Here is a 25,050-nt window from a genome sequence, read left to right on the forward strand (position 1 = left end):
CTGGTCTGGATGCCAGAGCTGCAGCTATCGTGATGCGTACAGTTAGGAATACAGTGGACACAGGCAAAATTGTAGTCAGTACTATCCATCAGCCAAGTATAGATATTTTTGAAGGATTTGATGAGGTAAGATACATCTCTAACTCCTTACAGGTTGTTAATATAGCCAAATATGAAATTGCGATCAGACACCCACAAAAAAAATATGAAAGCATGCATGAGACCACATGTCATGGAAGGAAAAATATTTTTCACTAGAAATCCAAACCACTGACAATAATCATAGGGGGCCAATTGGTAGTGATGTATCTAGAGTTCGGAGAGCTATATTTAAATTTCAAATCCAAGGCCATGGAGTAAAATATTTAATATCAAAGGTCTTCAGCAAAATGGCTAGTTTTGAAAAGGTTATAAGATGGATTGTAGGAAGAAGTAGATGGTTCTGTAAATTTCTAGAAAGGAATATCTTTTAGAAGCCCACCAATATCAATGTTTAAGACAATTTTCACTACCCACTCTGAAGGGGAATGCATTTGGACACCTAGGTAAAACCTGATAATCATGTGTGTAAAGCAATGCTTATTGAACAACACCTTGCAAATATTTAATGATGCTTACTTTCCCAAACAATCCCAACTACAATAGCATTCTTTCTTTTTTTGCAGCTGTTGTTGATGAAACAAGGTGGTCAAATTATATATGGCAGTCCACTAGGTCGCCATTCAATCCATGTCATAGAATACTTCCAGGTATATGATTAATGTTTGCTAATGCAGCATATGTTATTAAGGCATCTTACAGTTTATTCAAGTCTCATTGAATCTAGCAACTTGAAATGTCCTGGACAGGCTATTGAAGGTGTGACAAAGATTACTGATAAATGTAACCCTGCAACATGGATGCTAGAAATCAGCTTTAGAGCTGCTGAGGAGTGCCTTGAGATAGATTTTGCTGAAATTTATAAGAAGTCTCCTCTTTTCCAATAAGTCCAGATCAAACGCTCTTATAATGCCCATAACAGATTTCAAAGAAATATGAATATCATATTAGATCAATTATTTGAGTGATATGGTGTTTTTTTTTTTGCAGGTATCATATAGAGCTAGTTAAATAATTATCCACACAAGTTCAAGGTGCCACGGATCTTTACTTTCCAACCAAGTTTGCCCAATCTACATGGGCCCAATTTACTGCTTGTTTGTGGAAGAAGCACTGGACATATTGGCGAAGCACAGATTACAATTTACTCCGTTTGTTCTTCACATTTATATCGGCACTCTTTTTCGGCACCATCTACTGGCAGTGTGGAATGAAAATGTAAGTACAACAAACATTTGCTTAGCAATGATAATAAATAGAAAGTTTATATGGCTTATAATTTTAGTATTATATATCCATGATCCATAGATGTTCCAAACAATATATCAGGGGTGATGCCAAAATTGAAGCGTTGCAACTTGATGGAGGAATTTTGGGTTAAGACCTTTTAATGTAAAAATCCTTTTAAATATAAAAAAGAACAAATTCATGACCAGAATCACAAAATTGGCAGAAAATATTTCTTGCCATTATTTTCTTGCCATGGGACCCGATAATTTTAAAAACAATAAGTATTAACTGTTTTGTTTGCATCTGTTGCAGAGAAACTAAAAACGACTTGTTAAAGGTCAGGGGGGATTTGTATGGTGCAACTTTATTTCTGGGAGTCACTAATTCCTCTTTAGTGCAATCCATAGTAGCTGTGGAGCGAACTGTCTTTTATAGAGAAAAGGCAGCTGGAATGTACTCTGCTTTACCCTATGCTCTATCACAGGCAAGCTTAGTGACTATAAACCTTCTCAACAAACTTTAAAATGATTTTCTACCTTCTTTAGCCCATATATATATATATATATATATATATATATATATATATATATATATATATAGCCTACAACTAAAACTTCACCTATTTTTCATTCTAATAATAAATATTTCAATCAGGAAAATACATTATATTTGATAAATTTCTAATAGATACTGACATTACATTACTACATTAGATTGAAATATACCAATATGTTATCTAAATTGCACAATATGCTGTTTGTTTCATATTGTAATTGAGATTCCCTACATACTTATTTAGACAGCCATGTATGGATTGCTCACGTACACCATGATATGATTTCAGTGGTCTGCACTGAAATTTTTCTGGTATATATTCACCATGTTCTTCACCTTTCTCTATTTTACATATTATGGAATGCTGGATGTCGCAATCACTCCAAGCTACCAAGTTGCTGCTATTGAATGGTGAACTCAAAGACCACAAACATGGCATATCAGAAGATAAATAGATCTAATAATTCAGTAACATGAATATAATGGACAACACAAAGTAGTTTGAAACAACAGTTAATATTTTCTTATCCACACAATATAAAAGTTACACCGCTTAGTTTGAAACAACAGTTAATATTTTCTTATCCACATAATATAAAAGTTACACCGCTGTCGTGAAGGGATTATAATGGCTTCTCAAAATCCTGAGGCACCCTCTCAGTAGATTCACTCTACTCATTCTAGCTAACTACAATGCTCTCCCAACTTGACTTGACAAGAAAGGAAACAGAAATTACAAAAATATCTCTCTGTCAAAGGAATCATTAGCCAATATAACAAATAATTTCTTTTGTTGTTATGTCTAAGTTAGCACTCCTGCAAAATAAAATAAAATTAATGTGTCTTTTTGAACTTCTTAATTTAACATCATCGATCATATGCATAGAAGTTGCGCAGGGGATCTGTAGGTTCAGAACATAGAAGGGGAAGTTTGAACCAGTGTTACCAGGATCGTGGCTTGAACCTGCCATTTTCCCAACTTGTTTGAGTCAAACTTGGTTGTTGACACAGAGTTTGATTTTCCAACTTGTAACTTGTTTGTTGACATAGTTTGACTGTCAACACGAGTTTGACCTCTGAGCATGAGTATGACTTAGTTGACTGAATCAAACTTGTGTAATAAAAACCCTCATCCAGCCCAATTTAGGTTATTTTTACCTCTGCTAGGTTCATTGCTCCTCTACTGAGTGATTAATTTCTGTGAAACAGACTGAAGGGAGGTCATGTTGTCGCACTCACCATTGCTTATATATTTTCATCAAAATATATATGTGTATATCTTTATATTTTTGTTCTACTCTCCAATTTTGTCCCAAATTTTTTCCTTATCCTTGCCCAAAACTTGGCCTCCCCGAATTTCCCTTGATTATGCATCTGGTAACGCTTGGAGGGAGCTGTCCTAAACGCCATCTCTTTCTTTAAACTGTTAGAAGCCCCCCAAATGCCCTGTTTCTTTCTGTATCCATGTATACCACTAGGCTATATGTGTTCTCTGTGTTGGTGAAGTGATAACATGGAATTTAAATGCCCTCCTAGGCTACATGTACTGTGCTGTCAAATTGGCCCCGTGAAACTTGAAATCATGATAACTGATTTGGAATTGTGATTTTTTATCTGCTAACACTAGAGTGCTAGGACACACTCATCATCAAGCTATGTACACCAGACTTCTTAATAAATGAATAAACTTTGGTCTAATTGTTAGCAGGTCTCATTTGTCTAACTGTAGTTACTAGCCATCAAAAGCACAGAAAAAGATATAGAGCTAATGCTAAATGTGTATCAGCAGGGTTTTGCTTGGTAGAGTTTCTTTGACTGCTAGATAGGGCACCATCTATGTTGATTCTTGTATTGTAGAATCTTCTTGACAAACAGTTTCCCTTGAAACCTGAGACGACCTTCTAACTCAACTCATATGTCTTTGACCTGGGAGGGAGGTATAATTATATGGTACCTAGTAACATCATACTCCAACTCCACATCACCTGGAGTCATCTTTCTTTTTCGGGTCCGGAAAAATATTGTCCCACAGTTTAGGCGTTCCAAGCATCTTGCTAGCCCCTTGCAGATTTCCTCCCTCTTCCCAGTTTTTCTGGATGGACGACGAGGGTAGTAACCAACTGCTCGCTGAAATACCAGCTGGTAACCCCAAGGTATTTAATGAGATTTGCTCCCGTGAAGGGCCACCCACCCCTTGGGATATAAAATCGTGTTATTTGTTGTTGTTATTGATATGGATGAATAGTTTATGTCCTAGAATTCCTTTTGTTCCTCATATCCTGAATAATATTCAATCTAGATGGTATCGTATGTGTTGCTTCAAAAAGAGAGATTTACAGAATATATATCTTGTCGAACAAGTCATAAATGACTTCTGGTTATTCACAATTGAAGTTGGGTGGTTGTTTAATCCACAATCCAATCTATTAATTTTCTAGTATGCCTTCCCTTTCCTACTTCTTGCTACCATGGATTGTCGAAATTAGTGTATTGTTTGCTTGCTTTTACATTTGAGAATTGTAACCCACTACGGACTAAACTTACACAATTAATTTCCTTTGCAGAACTTGAAAAGCACATACCTGATGCACATGTTTTAATTTCTACGGCTTTCCACCCAGCCTATGTGACAGCAGAGAGGATCAAGAAGGCAAAGAACTTAAAGCTTCTTTTGACAGCTGGTATTGGTTCTGATCACATTGATCTAAATGCTGCAGCAGCCACTGCTATGACTGTCGCAGAAGATACAGGTACTATTTCTGAAATTATACCTCTTGTCACTGCCCTGTTCACGCTATGGACATTTTGGTATGAACAAGTTTCTGCAATGATTCTTCATAATTTAACTGACACCTTCTTCAACAATTTTTACAGCAAGTAATGTGGTGTCTGTGGCAGAATATGAGCTAATGGGCATTCTCATATTGATGCGAAACTTTGTGCCTGGATATAAGCAAATTGTTGAGGGTGATTGGAAAGTGGCAGCAATTTCTTACAGGTCATATGATATAGAAGGGAGAACTATTGGTACTATTGGTGCAGGGCATATTGGCAAAGAACTACTTAAGCATTTGAAGGTATTCATTCTTAGGATCTAGTACTACTTCATGATGTTGCAAACTTCTTTTCAAAAATCAGTGCTCCATAATTCTTATGCATGCATGTTGTTTGTTTCAAAATTTCAATCTAACAATAATAAACATTACATGATGTTGAATTGAATTGTGTTCCTTAGTACAACCCTTCAATTGTAAGCTTCTTTACCACGACCGTCTTCCTATTGGACCCGAATTGGAAAAGGAAACTGGAGCAACATTGGAGACAAATCTTGACGAAATGCTACCTAAATGTGATGTACTTGTCATTAATATGCCTCTTTCTGACAAAACTAGGTGCGCCTTATCACAATTTCATAAATAATCTCTCCCATTATTCACTTAGACATCAATAGCACCTATATATTTTATACAACTTGTGAACAAAAACCTAATTATTATTTCTCTTGCCCTTTCCTTTTGGTTACAATAGGGGAATGTTTAACAAGGAAGGTGTTCTCTACCAAGCCTAGCTTCTCTCTCAGAATCTTAACATCCCCTTTGCAAAGGGTTTCATTAGAATGACAACAACCCGCATATAAAGCATTTCTCCACCCCTCTCCTAATTAGAAATACAATTTTGGGTTCTCTACTAATTTTCTCCACACCCATTTAATCTAGCAATGGACATAGAGCATGTATATTTATACCTGTGTGTTGGAAATACCATTTTATACTTTAATGTTTATTATTTTTGTTTTATTATTATTACTTGAATTTCTTCTTAACAAGTGGTTGTGTTTCTTTTGGTTTTAGTGAAAGTATGGGCTCCAATGTTGGCTCTCTTATTATGGAGTATAATTCATCTTTGAGAATTTTTCAATTATTAAAGTAGTTTAGTCAATTGCTTAAAATATTAAATTTATTTCAAAAAGTTTTTGTTACTTTATAGGTTAGACACTGGCTTGAAATATTAAACTTATTTCAAAATGTTTTTGTTACTTTATAGATAAGGCGTAGATTTCTTGGCTCTATGATGAAAATAATGAAGGGAAAATACATGTTAATATGTTACTTGTGCTCTTTGACTGAAAAATACACAGTGAGAGAAAAATGCATATTATGCTAATTGAGGAATGTTTTTCACTTGTCGAACTTATAGTATTGAATTTAACACACTAACACTTTACAACAATGAACTAACAATATTCATGATGAAAATAGCAATATGGAAGATTTATCTGCATAATTAAAAAGGCAATATGGACGATTATGATCACGTTCCAAGGCATTTCTTAAAATGTGGATGTGACAAAAGGTTGTTGTGGAAGTTGTTGTTTGTATATGGGAAATTTCTTGATCATTGTGTATAATCCTAATGTTGATAGATATGTCTACTAAGTGCTTCCAGTTAATGGGGCATTGATTGGAGCATTCAATATATTTTTATTCTTTATCAAAGTATTCTTCTGTTGTATTTGTATTTTTCAATTTATGCCTTACAGCGTTTCCTTTGCAACATCTGGTGCAAATGCTAGTTATTTCTATATAATTTGACCAACCAGACAAGACATGACAATATACATCGCTTCCATATTTGACTGACCGCGATTAATGAAATTTATATATTTATTAATAAATTTTATTTAAAAATATAACACACCCTAATCAATCATGATTAAATCGGTTGCCTTAAATTCAACATAGGGTAAATAACAATAAGATATTTTTATTATTGAAATGGTTATTGAGGGAAAGATTCTTGAAGAGTTTGTTGTAGGAATCACCACATCTCTATGGAATTAATGATTTTTATCCTGGAGATCTTAGTTACTGGTTTGAAAATTTTACCAAATCTTGCAGGTTTTAGTGTAACGACAAACCTCTTTATGTTATTGGAGCTTACACTGAGGTTTGATTCCCCCTTTATGTTACCAGAGCCTTGACTCAAGTTCAATTCCCCCGAGCTGAGTTTGAGGGAGGTGTTGGAGGAATCACCACACCTTTATGGAATCCATAATTTCTACCCTAAAAATCCTAAAAACAAAATCAACTAGGATTTAAAAAAAATGAAATTGAAAAACATTTAACCATATCTCTTTAAAAATTTTAGCTAGACCACTAATAAAAATACAAATCAAAGTAAGAGATTGGAAGAATCACCACAGTTTTATGGAATCTATAATTTCCACCTAAAAATTTTAAAATCAAAATCAAATGGGATTTAAAAAAATAAAATTGAAAAACATTTAACCATATATCTTTTTATATATCTAGAACACTAATAAAAAATACAAATCAAACCCTCCACGCTGAGAAATATCTCTTTATACCTAGAACACTGATAAAAATACAAATCAAACCCTCCACGCTGAGAAATATGCATTCATCCGAGCATAATCAACCGTGTTCCATGTCCTTCGAAGTCCAAGTTTTAGGGTCTTCGAGGTCACCAAAATAAGAAACACATTCACCCTTTTAAGTGTATTCTATAGATTTTAAACATGTTGTGTGTGCCTGGTGGTACCTGATGCAGGACCGTCTTTGGCCGGAGGCAATACTGTACGGACTATGTTTTTGTTAATCCACGTGTCTTACAAAGACAGCGACAAGCGGAAGGTACTAGGTAGTACGACAAAGGAAGCGGAATTGACTTTGAATAGTCGAAGAAGTTGAACCAGAGTGTCCATCTCCCAACCATGTAAGAAACATGACGACATTTAAGAGGAAGGGGTTTTTGGGGTCCAGTTTGAGGGGTGGCCCAGATGTACCAGCGACAGCGACGTACGCAGTGAACACTTGACACAAAAGGATAGAGATACCGAAGAGAATAAAGATGAACTGTATATGAAATAGCTTCTGTTGCAAAAACAGATGAGACTTAGACATTCTAAATATGCCTCTCCTCCTACGTGTTCAAATTTTATTTGAAAGAGAGCAACTATCCAATTATGTTTTAGAGACAATGACATATGTAGAAGACTCAATACTGGGGATTCGGGAATAGAGGATAAAGATAGAGATGTTTATGAAACAGCATGTATTTCAAAAACGAATGAGATTGAAACCATCTAAATATGCCAGGTTTTTAGTAGGTTCAAAATTTCATTGAATAAGGAAAATTATCCAAAATTCATGTTGTTTGGCATTAGTTAAAATTCTTATAATCAATAAGAAGCTGGGCATTTCGGTAGAGCATCATGATTGTCATAAATAGGTTTTGATTTTATGGCTGGCATCAAATGGTATCAAATCCAAGTTAAGCTCTAAGCATGATTATTAGTTCGCAGAAGTTTCTATAAAATGTGGTGGTGGAAGGACGTGAGAGAGGCAGGTTAACAAAAATATTGGAAGGTAACTTGTGGAAAAGTAAGTATAAGGTAAGCAAATTGCAAGAATGTTACTACCAAGAGGAGCAATAGCAAAAAGAAGTGCTAGGAATCTAGCCATGGAGAAATTTAGAAAGAGGGCAAAAGAATTGAAGAAAGGAAAATTTGGGTATTTTTAAATAGACAAAGAAACAAAGGAAGAGATTGAAAAAACATGAAATATTGAGTAAGAAGATTCATCTGTGTTTTATATCTTTTTTTAAGGAAAAAGGGATTGCAAGGAGGAAGGCTTCATTCTATGATGGAAATTTAAAGGATAATGCTCTCATTCACTAGATAAGGGAGTTCAAAATGTAGTATTGAGTATGAGAATGTTCAATTTCCCATATGGGTTCAATTTTCCATAAAAAAATCTAAATTAACAAAAATATTGGAAGACAACTTGTGGAAAACTAAGTATAAGGTAAGCAAATTGCAAGAATGTTACTACCAAGAGGAGCAATAGCAAAAAGAGGTGCTAGGAATCGAGCAATGGAGAAATTTAGAAAGAGGGCAAAAGAATTGAAGAAAGGAAAATTTGGGTATTTTTAAATAGACAAAGAAACAAAGGAAGAGATTGAAAAAACATGAAATATTGAGTAAGAAGATTCATCTGTGTTTTATATCTTTTTTTTAAGGAAAAAGGGATTGCAAGGAGGAAGGCTTCATTCTACGATGGAAATTTAAAGGATAATGCTCTCATTCACTAGATAAGGGAGTTCAAAATGTAGTATTCAGTATGAGAATGTTCAATTTCCCATATGGGTTCAATTTTCCATAAAAAAATCTAAAGGAAAATGTTGCGCTTTGGTAGATTATATTACAAAATAATATAGTAAATAACTCACATGAGAATATTGAAGCTAGAGGAAGATGATGAGAAAAATTAAGAAAAAATTTCTACCCAGTGCTAGTAGAATCATGAAGAGAATGATGAAAATTTTTAATCTTGATAAAATAAGTGTGTACAAAGTTCTTATTGAAAAAAAGAAATGACACTATATAAATAAGAGGCAAGAAATCCTCCTTCACCTCCAAAAACTAAGAGTACAAAATTTTGGAGGAATATTCTTTTCCGTAAAATGAAAGAAGATAATTTGATCTCCTTAAAGGGATGGAATATTTATCTTAAGAATCTTTATGACTCCGTTGATACCATGGGAAACATAGTAAACAATCCTATAGAGGAAGATATTTTTTCTTTGGAAGACTTGGAGTTTTGTGTTAAGAAGCTCCCTAATGGGAAAGCTAGGGACATTAAAGGTTACCAAGCTGAAATTTTCAAAATGGGAAGTTCGATCCTCATCCATCCTATACACAAACTTCTCAACTTATAACTTACCATACTCCCTATTTATAACTTACCATACCCCTCAATTTATAACTTACAACCTCAAGATTAAGGGACATACTCCCTACCATATTCTCTTGATTGAAACTAGCCTCTCCCCCATTGTTAGTGGCTATGTTTAGGTATATGATGTACAAGAAGAAGTTGTACAACATTGAAGCCAAGAGGCTACCCAAAATTACTTCTAACTCTAGTCAAAACCCCCACCTCTTGCTCTAGAAAGCTGGCATAAGGATGCCGAGTCCTAGTTTTGACCATTGGGGGATAAAGGAGGAGATCAACTTGGAGAATATTAAAAACAATATTACTTGGAAATTCAAGGATAAGTTGTGAGAGGATATGGAGTTAGAGAGAAAAATGAAGCTATGATGTTATAAGGAGGTGATCTACCCCACTCTTGCTAACCAGAATTAACCAGAATTCTTTTTTTGTTTTAACTAGTGGTAAGAATAAAATAAATATTGGTAACTAATTCTCATAAGCTTAAAAGTGAAACCGTGTGTTGGTCTATTCCCAAAACAACTTGAGATGAAAGAATCTACCTCCTTTACGATACCGAGAAAGCTGAAGATAAAAAGCACTTTATCATGGATTGCCAGACTCTTACTTACATTCGTTCTCTTTTTCAAAGCATCTGTGACACTATGATTCTTTCTTGGACTACAAACCTTTCTTAGCTTGTTAAGTGAGCTACCCATTAAGTTAAGGAAACTTCTCTCCCTTCTTTTTGATCATAGAAATCAATTATTAAAGAGGCTCAATTAATCACTTTGTTTCTTAAGGTCTCATAGACCATATTAGTCATTATGGAGATTAATCATCCTAATATATATAATTTATAAATTTTAAATTAAGATATATAAGTACAAAATAAAAATCATTTCTTAATTTGTAATTTTTGTAATTATTTAATTTCACATAAGATATTAAATTTTTTATACTTTAAAAAATATAAAAAAAATTAATGTTCGCTCATATATATATATATATAAATAAATAATTCCATTCGATTTGTATTATTATTTTTATTTTTATTTTTAATATAATTTTATGTTTAATAATGTAAAAAAAAAAATCACGTTAAACTTACATGATAATCTAAAATTAACCTAAACTGAAATTGTAAATAACTGAATAAATTATTAATAAATGAGCAAAACTTCAGACTTAATCTAAAATTAACCTAAACTGAAATTGTAAATAACTGAATAAATTATTAATAAATGAGCAAAACTTTAGACTTAATCTAAAATTAACCTAAACTGAAATTGTAAATAACTGAATAAATTATTAATAAATGAGCAAAACTTTAGACTTCGTGTTTGCGCATTTTTCGGTTTCCATTCCATGATTTTTTCGAGTAATAAGATATAATCAAACTTGGTTTGCAGGGTTTGTTCGGCCTACAAGTTCCACACACCCAGCGTTGTACACAGTCCGCGATATCAATTCAAGGTTTGATAAATAAATGAGCGAAGGGTGGATAAATCAGGTTAGAAGAAGTGCGTTTATGTTTTCTGAATCTGTTAGAACTGAAAAAGTGAAGATACACTGGCAAGTGAAAATCAAAATGTCCTGGGTCAACCAAGACCTGCACAGTCGCAAAAAGAAAGAAACCTTGACTACAGACATTCTAGAGACGGCCAGCGGAGCATCAATGAATTCAGGGATCCTGGAGGACCATAATAAGTTAGTCTCTGGTCATTACATCGACCATCACTAATGTATTAAAAAAAGGTAAGGCAAGATGTGGCGCATTTATATTTTAAAAGTAAGACAAAGTTTTGGCATCTTACGGCTGTTTTTCCTTTGTTTAACATAAAGAGAGGTTGAGGCCATTGCAATGTCACAGTATGCTGTAAAGTGTTGAATTTTGAAAGAACATTATACCAGATGTTTGTTTTCGACCTCTTCAAATATATCGATCATATTCGTCTTAATTAGGACAGTTGATTCATAGCTTAAAGCATAAGGCCAGAGCTATCAGCAGATCGATGGCAATGAAATAACTGAAAATGGGGATTGATAAGAAGTGCTAGCAAATTTTTCACGGAGCTAAGTTGAAATGATGGGCATAAATTATACCATAGTTTAAATTAATCTGAAAGGCATTGAAATTGTATTCACTATGTCAGATACCAAATTTGTAAGAATGAGTACAAAAACTGTGTTGTGCAATTTGCACAAAAAATAAGAAAGAAATTTTAATAGCTAAATATGTTTTTTGTATCCTACACGTATTTCTGGTACGCACCAGATTGAAACACCGACCATACAGAAATAAAAGAAAGCTTGCATTCATTACATGCCACCGGCAGTTTATAGCCTTCAAGCAACAGAAAAGAATTCCCCACCAAATAACACGATCTGGCTGACGAAATCTATGTTCAGATGATCTTCATGGTGCGCCTCATCCCAGGCATGATCGTAGAATTCAAACTGTTGATAGTTTTGGAAGTTGTCCTCGAAGTGCCATTTTTCACAAAGGGATTTAAGATTCGGATTCCCCGGCAAACCCTCGGATGTTTCCTCTGAAGATTGACAGTATTCTTCCATGATGTCCCCAGCGGTGCTCGGAGGAATACCGAGATCGTCGTCTGAAGCCGCCAGGAGATAACATAGATCAACGTCCGAGTCTGTATCTCGGGTTGGGCCTTCAATATGGTTGCTAGAAATATTAGTGGCCGCAGAATTAAATCCAGAGTTAGGGAAAGGATAAGATGTGGAACATGTCACGGCCATCTCTTCCTGCAGGCTTCTCATGACTCCTTTTACGAGCTCCTCACTGGGAGAGAATTCATCTTCTTCGTCGTCTTCTGCTAAAGTTTGATCTAATAGCAGTAGATGAAGAAACCGGTCTGTTTCTCCGCCGTGAAAGCGTTTCTGCTCCTGGACGTCTATGGATTCCGGCAGGGCCTGGAACTCACGGTCTCGTTTCCTGAGCAGCGCCTGAGTCATGATCAAGAGAAGGCCGGGCAATCCGAACACGGAACACAATGGTGTTGCAAGGAGGAGAGGATGATGATAGTTTGTCTGCTGCGAAGAGCTGTCTCTCCTGATACGATAGTAGGCGAGAGCAGGATTGGCTATATATAGAGCGTTTCAATTTCTATGGTACAAGTAACGCCAGGCATATATTTATATTTATATTTGTTTATTGGTTCAAATTCTGTGAATAGTATAGGAGTTTGGAGACGGCTGGCATGACTCCTGCCGTCCACCATATCCACCCAGATAAAATATTCTATAAGTGTGTGCTTCTGGTAAAGCTGTTCATTTTTAATGTCCTGATGTATTTAGAAATCGGGTGTATGTAGTTGTGGCCAGCTTGTCGTGAATCACTTAATAAATCTCGCACCAATCCAACGGCCGTCAATAAATCCCATGCTATGGGGCCATAAATGAATGGCGGGTGTATATGCTCATCGTGCCCACCGTCCGATTTTGCTAAAGCCGAAATCGAACGATGGGCATATACACTCGTCGTTCATTTATGGTCGGGCATATACACTCGTCGTTCATTTATGGTCCCATAGCATGGGAAATATGGCTCGCCCAATCCAACGGTGTAGGTTCTAGAAGATCTGGGGAATGGTGATTTGTGGATAACTTCACCGTACAATATTTAAAGTTGTTGGACACATGTGATTTGCAGGATGGCTTCACCGTACAGTATTTTAAGTTGTTGGACACGTGTGATAACATGTGGCCTGACGAAAACGAGGTAATTTAGTCCACCGTTTGTAATGTTCATTTTGTTGCTTGTGAGTTGATGGGCAGGAAATCGCTCCGCTAGTGTTCACAAATTATATATACATTTCGATTATTATAACTACCGGAAAAGCTTCCTTATGAACTTTTCACAAGAGGGTGTATTTCGAATCTAGCTCGAAAAGTTATGTATAATTTGACACTTACTAATTTGTTTTTTAACATATATAATCTCTTACCAGAAACAGACCAGATAGTCCTTTTGAAACTTATAATAATTTCACTTATTATAACAAACAGAAAAGATGCTGATTAACTTTTAACGAGGGTGGGTTTCGAATATGGCTTATTATTATTTGAGGCTTTATTTCGATCAAATTGTTATAATTTTATATTTTAATTTATTAGGTCAATAACCCTAGTTATTTAGTGGGGTGGAATTTTTATTTTTACATTGTAAGGCATTTCTCTAAAAGAACTATTTTAGCTGCCTACGTGTCATAATCTTTATCTTTGAATTTTTGTTAGACGATTGAGTTATAATTATCCCTTGATTTAAATTGAATGACAGTTGCTACTCAAACCATTTTTCAACCACACAAACCATTTTCCAACCGCATAAACGACTCTCATGCATCTTTTCCAAATAGTTCTTTGCAGTTAACTACCCATTTGGGTGAAAGTTTAGCAGCCTCTATGACTGCAAGACTGTTGAAGTTGGAGGTCATCTACCACTGCTTGGGCTCTTCATCTAAAGTTTAGCAACATCTATGCTCTTCTTCACAATTACCCTAGCTATTTTGTTTGTTCTCTATGCCGACACTGCGCCATGTACCAATATGTCTGAGTGCTCTGATAATTTCATGGTTGATTTCACCTGTTCTCATTGCAAAGCATTTGAGATCGAGATATATGGACCCAAGGTCAGGCCATCCGGAGGTCTAGGGATCAAGTCTTCGCCCCAAATCAAGATATGGGCAAACAAGAGATGGAGAGAGAAGGTTGAATTCTATTCAATCGAAGAGGGTTTTCAGAGCTTTCAGAGCTTTTTGCTAGAGAATGGATTCCCCACCTTTCCCTGTTACAATGACCCTTACCTCTATGGGACACCCTCCTTAGAATACCCTAGATTTCTCAAGGTATCAATTCATGCAGGTTACCCATGTGACCTAGAAAAGAGGGCCTTGTTGCCTAATCTAGATGCATTGAGGCAAAAGGTAAGCCCTTGGTTGGCTGAAAGTTTCAAAGGAAGGGTTATGTTAGAAAGCCCTGTTGTTGTTGAGGCTTGCATGTATTCAATATTCATATGTTCCATGACGAGGATTTCATCATTGATTTCCTGCCATTGACAAAGATTAAGATGTCAATAGCATCCAAGTCCCCTATTTTAATCGCCTCTGGATTCTCTGGCCACGAGCTCTAGATGGGTCCTTTGATAGGATGGATAATGGTTGATATTGCCCCTAGAGGAGAAGCTCATAGTAGCCTCGATGGTTGCGAGACTATTGCGAAACTGTTGAAGCTGGAGGTCATCTATAGTTGCGTGGGCAAGAATTTCATGGTCCGCATGCTCTTCTTCGCAATTTCCTTGGCTACTGTGTCTGTTCTCTACACCGTACATGACACTGCGCCATGTACTAATATGTCTAACTACTCAGATAATTCCATGGTCGATTTCAACCGTTCTCATTGCAAAGCATCCGAGATCAGGCGCAGCCCGAGATATATAGACCCAAGGTCAGGCCATCCGGAGTTCTAGCGATCGAATCTTCGCCCCCAAATCAAGTTCTAGGCAAACAAAACATGGAGAGAAAAGGCAGAATTATATTCAGTTGAAGAGGGTTTTCAAAGCTTTTCTGGCGCATCCCATCAGCAACGTGAGCAGTCCTTTGGCCTCTCTTTTCTTCACTCGTTAGCCTGACGTCATGCCAAGGTATCTGAAGCCCTTCAATTGTCCCAACAATGATATAAGTAGTGGCCTAATGCACACTAATCCACTCTGCATTTTGAACTAGGCGAAAAAGTTTGGTTTCATTTGGAACACCAACGCTTAAAGGCCAACACCATCATACAGGGGGTTGTTTCCCGAATAGAGGGTGGTTCAATCGATGCCCTTATCTGAGCACGATCTCCCATTACCCTTTTCTTCCTTTCAAAATCTTCCTATTCTTGCATGTTGAAAAAGAGAATCTAGAGATCAACTTCTGCCATCTAAATGCAAAGGGTGATCGTCAATTTATTATGTTTTTTATTATAATAATGAAAATGTATCTGGTCATTTCGGGAATGGTTATTAAGGTAAGCTGCTGGAGGATTTTCCTTCCATTCACTATCAGAGGAGGAAAAACCACTCTCTTCAACAGATGGATGGACAGGCTGGCCAGCCAATGTCTTATTCTTTATTAGAAGAAGATGTGAATTTCTTGCCATTGACAAAGGATGAGATGTCAACAACATTCAATTCCCCTATTTTAATCACTTATGGATACTCTGGGAACTGAATTTCTTGCCATTGACCAAGACTGAGATGTCAACAACATCAAATTCCCCTATTTTAATCGCCTATGGATACTCTGGGCACGGGTTCAAGATGGGTCCTTTGAAAGGATGGATAATGGCTGATCTTGATCGCACAGGAGAAGCTCATGGTGTGCCCCTGCAATATTTTTCAATTGAACATTTTCTTAAGAATCTGCAGGGTAATCCCAAAGAATATGAGGAACAATTTTCTCCTTATCTGTGTACCACATCGTCATAAAGGTACAAATCTACCGAAAATAATCGTTACACTACTTGAATTTGATATTGTTCATTTCAGCTTTCCTTGATGAACTGGCATTTTCTATGGGTTAGATTCAAAGTGAATGGAAGTATATGTAAATGTTTATAAAAGTCACTACTTTTCTTAAGATCAGAGTCACAGTGGATATGCTAACTCTCCTTGCTTATATGGTGTAGAGAATCTTTTGTGACTGTCCTTTGGCTCTATGATATATATGTTCTTCCAAAAATAAAGATCACTATGCCTTTTTATCTGTTCAAGCTAGTAACTACATCAAATGCTTGTCTATGTAAAATAATCAAAAGAATCAAAGGAGCTTAAGGTGGTTGTCATTTTATCGAAAGCGGCAGTAGATTAGTATGTTAGACATATTTTCATTCAGGATCATTACGATTATGTTTCATGATGACCGAAGATGGAAAATTAGTTTTGTTTCTATGAATTGTCATTTTCCATTATCCAACAGATACAGAGCATTGCAGTACATGCTTTTAAATCAAATTTTCAAAGAGATAACTTTAAACATGCCATTTTTTGGATTTGTAATTGCAACTATTACTAGAATCCAACCATGTAATTGTTGGTGAAATTGCAATCTTTTATTATTGGAATTGCATTTTTGAATTTATAAATGGGTTCAAAATTTTGAAAAATCCCCTTAAATCTGGATTGTGCAATCTCAATCACTAATATTTACAATTCCAAAAAATCTTCTAATATTTCACCAAATTTTGAGAAAAATGATTAGAACAATGTTTTGTACATTGGTTGGCTTCATGTTCTGAACTATTCAGAGGAGAATATTAGCACACTTTTATGGAATATTAGCATACTTACTTTGTGATTATGATCATTTTATTTATCCACATTCACTTTAATTAAGCCAACATTTCTATGAAAAGAAATTGTGGGCCTTCATTAGAGACACATTACCTATATTGCTTTCTTATACTTGTTTAAGCTTGAACAGTAGCACTACAGATTCTAGTTTTATCCTTATCTGTGTACCACATCGTCATAAAGGTAAAATTACCGAAAATAATCATTACACTACTTGAATTTGATATTGTTCATTTCAGCTTTCCTTGATGAACTGGCATTTTCTATGGGTTAGATTCAGAGTGAATGGAAGTATATGTAAATGTTTATACAAATCACTACTCTTCTTAAGATCAGAGTCATAGTGGATATGCTAGATCTCCTTGCTTATATGGCGAAGGGAAACTTTTGTGACTGCCCTTTGGCTCTATGATATATATGTTCCTTCAAAAATAAAGATCACTATGCCTTTTTCTCTGTTGAAACTAGCAACTACATCAAATGCTTGTCTATGTAAAAGAATCAAAAGAATTAACGGAGCTTAGAGTGCTTGTCATTTTATCGAAAGCAACAGTAGATTAGTATGTTAGACATATTTTCATTCAGGATCATTATGATTATGCTTCATGATGACTGAAGACGGAAAATTAGTTTTGTTTCTATGAATTGTCGTTTTCCATTATCTAACAGATTCATAGCATTGCAGTACATGCTTTTAAATCAACTTTTCAAAGGGATAAGTTTAAACATGCTATTTTTGGGATTTGTAATTGTAGCTATTACTAGAATCCAACCATGTAATTGTTGGTGAAATTGCAACCTTTTATTGTTGGTATTGCATTTTGGAATGTATAAATGGGTTTAAGTTTTTTAAAAATCCCCTTAAACCTGGATTGTGCAATATCAATCAATAATATTTGCAATTCCAACAAATCTTCTAAAATTTCACCAAATTTTGAGAAAACTGATCAGAATAATGTTCCAAAAAAAAATTAAAAATAATAATGCTTACTACACTGCGTTTCAAACACTTACCAATAATATTCTCCTGTTGAATTTTGTCTTGCAAGCATCCCCTTAGATTTTATTATTCTTTTTTTACTACAATTCGGGATGCTTTAGGAACTTTTCACTGAGATATTACCAGACAGTCTGCTACTAACCACATTGACTCCGTCTCATTAAAATATATGAATCCTTGCACTATTTGTACATTGGTTGGCTTCATGTTCTGAACTGTTCAGAGGAGAATATTAGCACACTTTTCTAAAACATTAACATACTTACTTTGTGATTATGATCTTTTTCTTTATCCATGTTCACTTTAATTAATCCAATGTTTCTATGGAAATGAATTGTCGGCCTTCATTGGAGACAAATTACCTATATTTCTTTCTTATACTTGTTTAAGCTTAAACATTAGCACTGCTTCGTGCATTATCTTATATGATTTTGTTTGATGATGCAGCAGGTTCAAGAGTATTTTGTGAACTATATGATGAATGATAGGTTGGGAATGATAGTCAATTCTCATACTGCATTTTCTGACCAAGAGCCAAATATGGCTTAGAGTGCAAGTTGTCTACAGTTAGCCGAGCTATTTTCAAAAGCAGTTGATTTTCCGAAAAATGGTATTCCAGCGCGGGTTCCTGCCAATTTACACCAAAAAGAATTTCTTGATTTCATGGAGAAAGAGGATAAATGAACATATGAATCAAAATGTGTACAAGCATCATAGACTCTTTGTATAAGCTCATTCACAGAGGAAGTTGTTCGGAAGGCATATGACAATAATTTGGAGGTGAAGGGATTTGAAATCTACCTCAGTGAAGCTCTAGTGCACAAAAAATGGTATGGATGTAAGTTGGCATCATTGATGGATTATTATGGGTTGCAGAGATTATCAGTGGAAACATCATAACTTTGTCAATATTCCATGGTAATAGGAAGCATAGAGATCTAAAGGAAACAATCATGTATGCAGTAAGGTCTCTCAAAACACTGCAAGGGGTGGTTTGAAAACTGCTATGATGATTACTAGAACACTGCAACTAGCTCTGATGATAAGCAATGTGCTAGGGCATCAGCTTGGTATCATGTAACATATCACCCAAATTATTGGGGCCGTGCAAATTTGAAAGGATTTGGTACTCGCGATCCCCATTCTATAAGTTTTGCATGGGTGATATATGACAAACTACTTAGCATCAAACGCAAGAGGCTTACTCGTGTAAATAAGAGGCTTCAGTTAATAGATTGTGCCATTTAATCATGTGGGCAAGTTAATTAGGTTGTTTCAAGAAACCTCAAAGGGATGGAGCCCTTGGAAGTCATCTCTATTCAACTCAAGAATCACAAAACCGTGCTTGTAAAATGCATTGTTTCACCGTGAGATGTGAAGTGGGTGGTCTCTGGGACAGCTAATATGGTTACTTGTGTTTATATTTCAGGGTTTAAATTTTGTTTCACTATATTACTGACAGAGATGATGAATTTTTTTCTAGGTGACGAGCAAATTATAAATGGTTGGTTACATTGGCAAAAGGCGCCATGCTCTACCATGATTCCTCTACCTAGAGTATAAATTTAATTAATATCTGAATATAATCAACAATGATTTATATATTTCCAAGCAGTGTTCGATAGAATATGAATGTAAATGGTAAATCCATTTTTGTCAAATAGCTTAAGGTGAAAAGAGGCATATTTGCAAACATTTAAGGTGAAAAGAGGACAATGACAATTCAATTGGATGCTTATATCACAATAAAATTATACAAAGTCCAAATAGATTTTCCAACTGTATGCCTCTTAATTACGGTTAATGCTCAAGGCAATATGGCCTAGAAACAGAGAGTGATTTTGATGCTTTGAACTAGCAGGTGACACATGTAATGGGACTTATAATATAGCAATCCATGATCCATTCATTTAAACTTTGAATTCATTTCTATTGCGTCCATCTAATAGTTTTCCATTTAATTTGATGTTTATATCACAATATAATGATACAAAATCCAAATAGATTTTCCAGTTGTTACCTTCTAATTAGAGTTATTGCTCGAGGTAGCATGATCTAGATACATAGAGTGGTTTTCATTCTTTGAACAGGCAGGCCCTATAATCAAGAGATCCATGATCAATCCATGCATTGTTCTCTTTATATTTGAACTCAAAATTCTATTGTAGCCCTTAAGAATGGTCCAAAAATTAACCAACAACAAGCCTGGGTAATAGACCACCAAACATAAGAAAATGGACCACATTGCTTATGCCCACTCAAATTTGTCACATTAGAAGTACACATTTTCCATTCATTATTACTTTTTTAGGGTTTGTGGAGAGTAGAAGAAAAGAACATGTAATTTTCATTGATACAATAGGAGACATCAAGGGATTTTGCACTAGTAGATTGGAATGCCTCTTATACACAATGGAATCTGACACTTAATGACAAATAGGTAAATTAGTTGACAAACAAGCAACATTTTCCCATGGGTTGAAGCCTTTTGAACCTTGTTTACTACTTATATAATAAAGAATATGGTAAAGAAAGGTATATGTCAGAACATCTATCTGAAAGTTAATGAAAGAACTTTCAAATCAGAGTGTGTGTCAATCGAATAGAAAGGAACATCATACAAGAACACTTTGCTAAGTATTCTGATATGCAACTTAAGATAGAATCACATCAAAGTTTCAATAAAACCTACAATTGAATCATTCTGACACACCTCCAAACTCCGCAGAATCGGAATGTACAAGAGATTCATCTCCCCCAATAAACAACTCTCCAATAACCTTTTTTGATGATGATTGATGGCCTTGTATTGAATAAATTCTCCCAATGATCTTAAACAACTATGCAGCTCTAAAAGAGATCGTGCACCATGTTTGGCGGTAACAAATAACCAGCTTGCCCATGGGCCATAAATTCAAGGGGTTGTATATGTTCGTCGTTGGAAAACTGGCTTGCCAAAATCCAACAGTGGGCATATACAACCCACGTCCATTCATGGCCCATTGGCAGGCTGGTTATTTTCAACCATGATTGGCTACACATTTTGGAAACGGACATTGCCTTATGAAAGTGACAATGGAATGTTTTAGGTACTGTCAGCATAATATGGCTCTACACAGAGGAACCACAAGGGTATGTACAAAATCCATATCTTGTATGAAGACTTTGGAAATCCACTCAATGGCCTCAACCAGAAACCTAGAGCTTGGTATGCAAAAATTGATTCTTATTTACTATCTCAAAGTTTCATTTGATGCAAATATGACTGTAGTGTTTATATGTTGAAAACATTTGACTCTTTGTTGATCATAATGCTCTATGTAGATGCTCTACTAATAATAGGTAGTTCAGCCTTAGTCATTTTTGTACTCAATATTGCTTTACATGACAGTTTTCCATGATGGATATGGGCCTCTTACACTTCTTCCTTGGAATAAAAAATAATATTTCTCTAGCTGGAGCTTGGTTTCTCCATTCCAAAGAAAAGAATAGTCCTGAACCTTTCAAACTTGAAGCTTGCCTGTGAGCGAATGCAGCGGGTTGTTTCCTGAATAGAGGGTGGTTTGGTTGACGCCCTTATCCAAGCGCTATCTCCCATTACCATTTTCTATTACCTTTCAAAATCTTCCTATCCTTGCATGTTGAAAAAGTGAATCTAGAGATGGATTCAACTTCTTCTATCTCGATGCAAAGGGTGATCGAATTTATTATGCTTTTTATTATAATAATGAAAATGTATATGGTCATTTTGGGAAGGGTTATTAAGGTAGGCTATTGGAGGCTTTTCCTTCCACTCACTAATAGAGGAGGAAAAACATCTATCCTCATCAGATGGATGTGCTGGTCGGCCAGCCAATGTCTTATTCTTTATTATGTTTTTTATTATAATAATGAAAATGTATCTGGTCATTTCGGGAAGCGTTATTAAGGTAAGCTGCTAGAGGCTTTTCCTTCCATTCACTAACAGAGGAGGAAAAACATCTCACCTCCTCAGATGGATGGGTTGGTCAGCCAGCCAGCGTCTTATTATTTATTAGAAGAAGATTTGAATTTATTTCCATTGACAAAGACTGAGATGTCAACAACATCCAGTTCCCCTATTTTAATCGCCTCTGGATTCTCTGGGAACGGGTTAAATGGGCACGGGTTCAATGGGAACAGGTTCAAGATGGGTCCTTTGATAGTATGAATAATGGTTGACCTTGCTCTCACAGGAGAAGATGATGGGGTTCCCCTACAGTATTTTTCAATTGAGCATTTTCTTCAGAATCTGGAGGGTAATCCCAAAGAATACGAGGAACAGGTTTCTCCTTATATTTGTACAACATCATCATAAAGGTACAAATCTAATGAAAATAATCGTTACACTACTTGAATTTGATATTGTTCATTTCATCTTTCCTTGATAAGCTGGCATTTTTTGTGGGTTAGATTCAGAGTGAATGGAAGTATATGTAAATGTTTATAAAAATCACTACTCTTCTTAAGATCGGAGTCACAGTGGATATGCTAGCTCTCCTTGCTTATATGGTGTAGGGAATCTTTTGTGATTGTCCTTTGGCTCTACAATATATATGTTCTTCCAAAAATAAAGATCACTATGCCTTTTTCTCTGTTGAAGCTAGAAACTACATCAAATTCTTGTCTATGTAAAAGAATAATAGGATCTTAGAGTGCTTGTCATTTTATCCGAAGAAGCAATAGATTAGTATGTTGGACATATTTTCATTCATGATCATTATGATTATGTTTCATGATGACTGAAGATGGAAAATTAGTTTTGTTTCTATGAATTATCGTTTTCCATTATCTAATAAATACAGAGCATTGTAGTACATGCTTTTAAATCAAAATTTTAAAGAGATAAGTTTAAACATGCCATTTTTGGGATTTGTAATTGCATATATTACTAGAATCCAACCATGCAATTGTTGATGAAATTGCGACCTTTTATTGTTGGAATTACATTTTTGAATGTATAAAAGAGAGAACATGTCACGATCCTCGTGAATCATGTCATCAATTTATAGTGTGCATTTAATATTTTGGATGTTATTCCAAAAAGGAAATGAACATCACCTAGTTGTTTAAATAACCAATCACAATTCTTCAATTCCATTCTCATCCCATGATCGATTTGGGATGAAAGTTGAAACCAAGCTAGTTGCCACTAGAATCAGGAGTACTACACATAAGACATTACCTTCTAATGAAACAAACACATATACCTATATAATATTTTCTAGATAGAAGAGATAACAAGGGAGGGTCTAGGCTTCAAAATTGGATATCCTTACCAATCTCAAGAACAAAGAGATGAACCAAAGAAGTATAATGAGACAAAAATACAAATCTACTATGATGCATTTGGCAAAGAATCAAATATATGGAGAAGTTCTTTATTTACTTATTTGCATCGAGGGAAATATCAAAGAACCTAGAATCACCCTCAGAAGGCGGGCATTTCAGCTGCACATCATGTGTATTTGAAGAGTCAACGTTTCCTAGACATTGTGAATCAAGTTTACCAATCGAGAAAATATCACCATTGTCTTCATATAAGACACCTAGTGCTTTTCGAGGACTAGGAAAAAGGCTTTTGAGAACTAGGAAAATGTGGCCTCTTGAAGCATGGATCAACCACCCTTTGATCATTGGCCGAAGCATACTCAAATGCACTCTAGCCTAGATTTACCAACACAGTCACATTATAGTTGGCTACAATTATTTGGTACAGAGGATTACTAAACTCATCTAATTTGCATGTCAAAGAGTAAATCTACTTTCCATTTAATGTATAATAAATTCTTCTGTTTTCATAATCAATTCCACATCCAATGACAATGTTGATAGCACCCCAAGCTCTTTTCATTGTAAGATAAATTGTGATTCTTTATCTCACCATCTACATGAGCCATCCCTACATCAACACCCACATTTTATTTCAATCCAAATTCCAACCTTCATGTGGATACAATATGGCACTGTAAAACAAATACAACATTCATTTCATAGTTGGAGGTATAAAGAATGTGTTAATCATTAATAAGGGATAAGGTATTGACTATCAAATATGCATACCGCCTTCAAATTAACTCATGAAAAAAAGCAACGGGCATGCATTCTTCAAAGTTCTACCTAATGCAAACCCAATTCATTGATTTTGGTTCTATGCAAATTGAAGAAATTTAATCTTATTTCTCTACAGCTAGAATGATAATAACACGATAATTACATAAGCACAATCAACCATTGGGATTAATATCATCATTTAAAAAAGTCATTCATTATCCAGATGAGGGTGGATGCTTATAACTTTAGGGCTAAAGGGATAGGTTGACAAAAACCTAAAGTAGAAAATTCTTGCTAAAAACCCAAATTAGAAAATTCTTTGAGCCGAAATAGCATACATCATTTAGGATATGGGAAGAGTTGATGAAGTGAATATGCTAATGTCACAATATTTTGATCCATGGTCTTGTTGTGGCCACCAACAACCCCCCTCTTTATTTAGTATTAGCAATAACACTAAGCAAATGGGGACCCTTAATAAAAAATCCAAAAAACATTTTTTATAAAAACTTTTGTATTTAACTCCTTAAAACTATATCGCATCGCGAGAAGAGAATAAAGCATTTCCTTATGAGCATAATAAACTGCAAAGAGGCGACGCGAAATTCATCGCATCGCGTACATTATGAAGCGCTCTTAAATGAAAATCTTAAGAAATCTCCGACGGCCGATGTGCGACGTCGCATATCGCAATATCGCATAAGCAGCACCCAATGATTTAACAACTCGTCGCGATCTGCGATCTGCGATAAACGCGATCTGAAATCTGCGATAAACGTGATCTGAAATCTACGATAAACGTGATCTGCGATAATCTAATCTGAAAAAGTTGCGATGACACATCTAGGTAATGCAATGACGCGATGCTGCTATCGCCCATCGCAAATTTCCTCGGCTCAACATTCAAGAAAAGCTGTCTATAAACCAAAATTGGGCGCGCGCCTTAAAAGAAATTAATGAATGTACGCCAAAGTATTCAAGAAGGACAGTTTTGTGTTTTTCGAAGAG

The 25,050-nt window shown here is 35.3% G+C and overlaps 1 protein-coding gene across 1 annotated transcript; it reads right to left on the bottom strand.

The window, feature by feature from the left end:
- Positions 1–11,761: 11,761 nt before the first annotated feature.
- LOC149170811 (uncharacterized) lies at positions 11,762–12,737 on the bottom strand. Its single transcript, XM_089427364.1, has one exon. The coding sequence runs from the start codon at positions 12,593–12,595 to the stop codon at positions 11,966–11,968; it is 630 nt and encodes a 209-aa protein (XP_089283490.1). The 5' UTR covers positions 12,596–12,737; the 3' UTR covers positions 11,762–11,965.
- Positions 12,738–25,050: the final 12,313 nt, after the last annotated feature.

This window comes from Pinus tabuliformis, chromosome 4_2 (genome assembly GCF_031772625.1).
Source record: "Pinus tabuliformis cultivar Carrire ecotype Pingquan chromosome 4_2, CPIR1, whole genome shotgun sequence".
NCBI lineage: Eukaryota > Viridiplantae > Streptophyta > Pinopsida > Pinales > Pinaceae > Pinus > Pinus tabuliformis.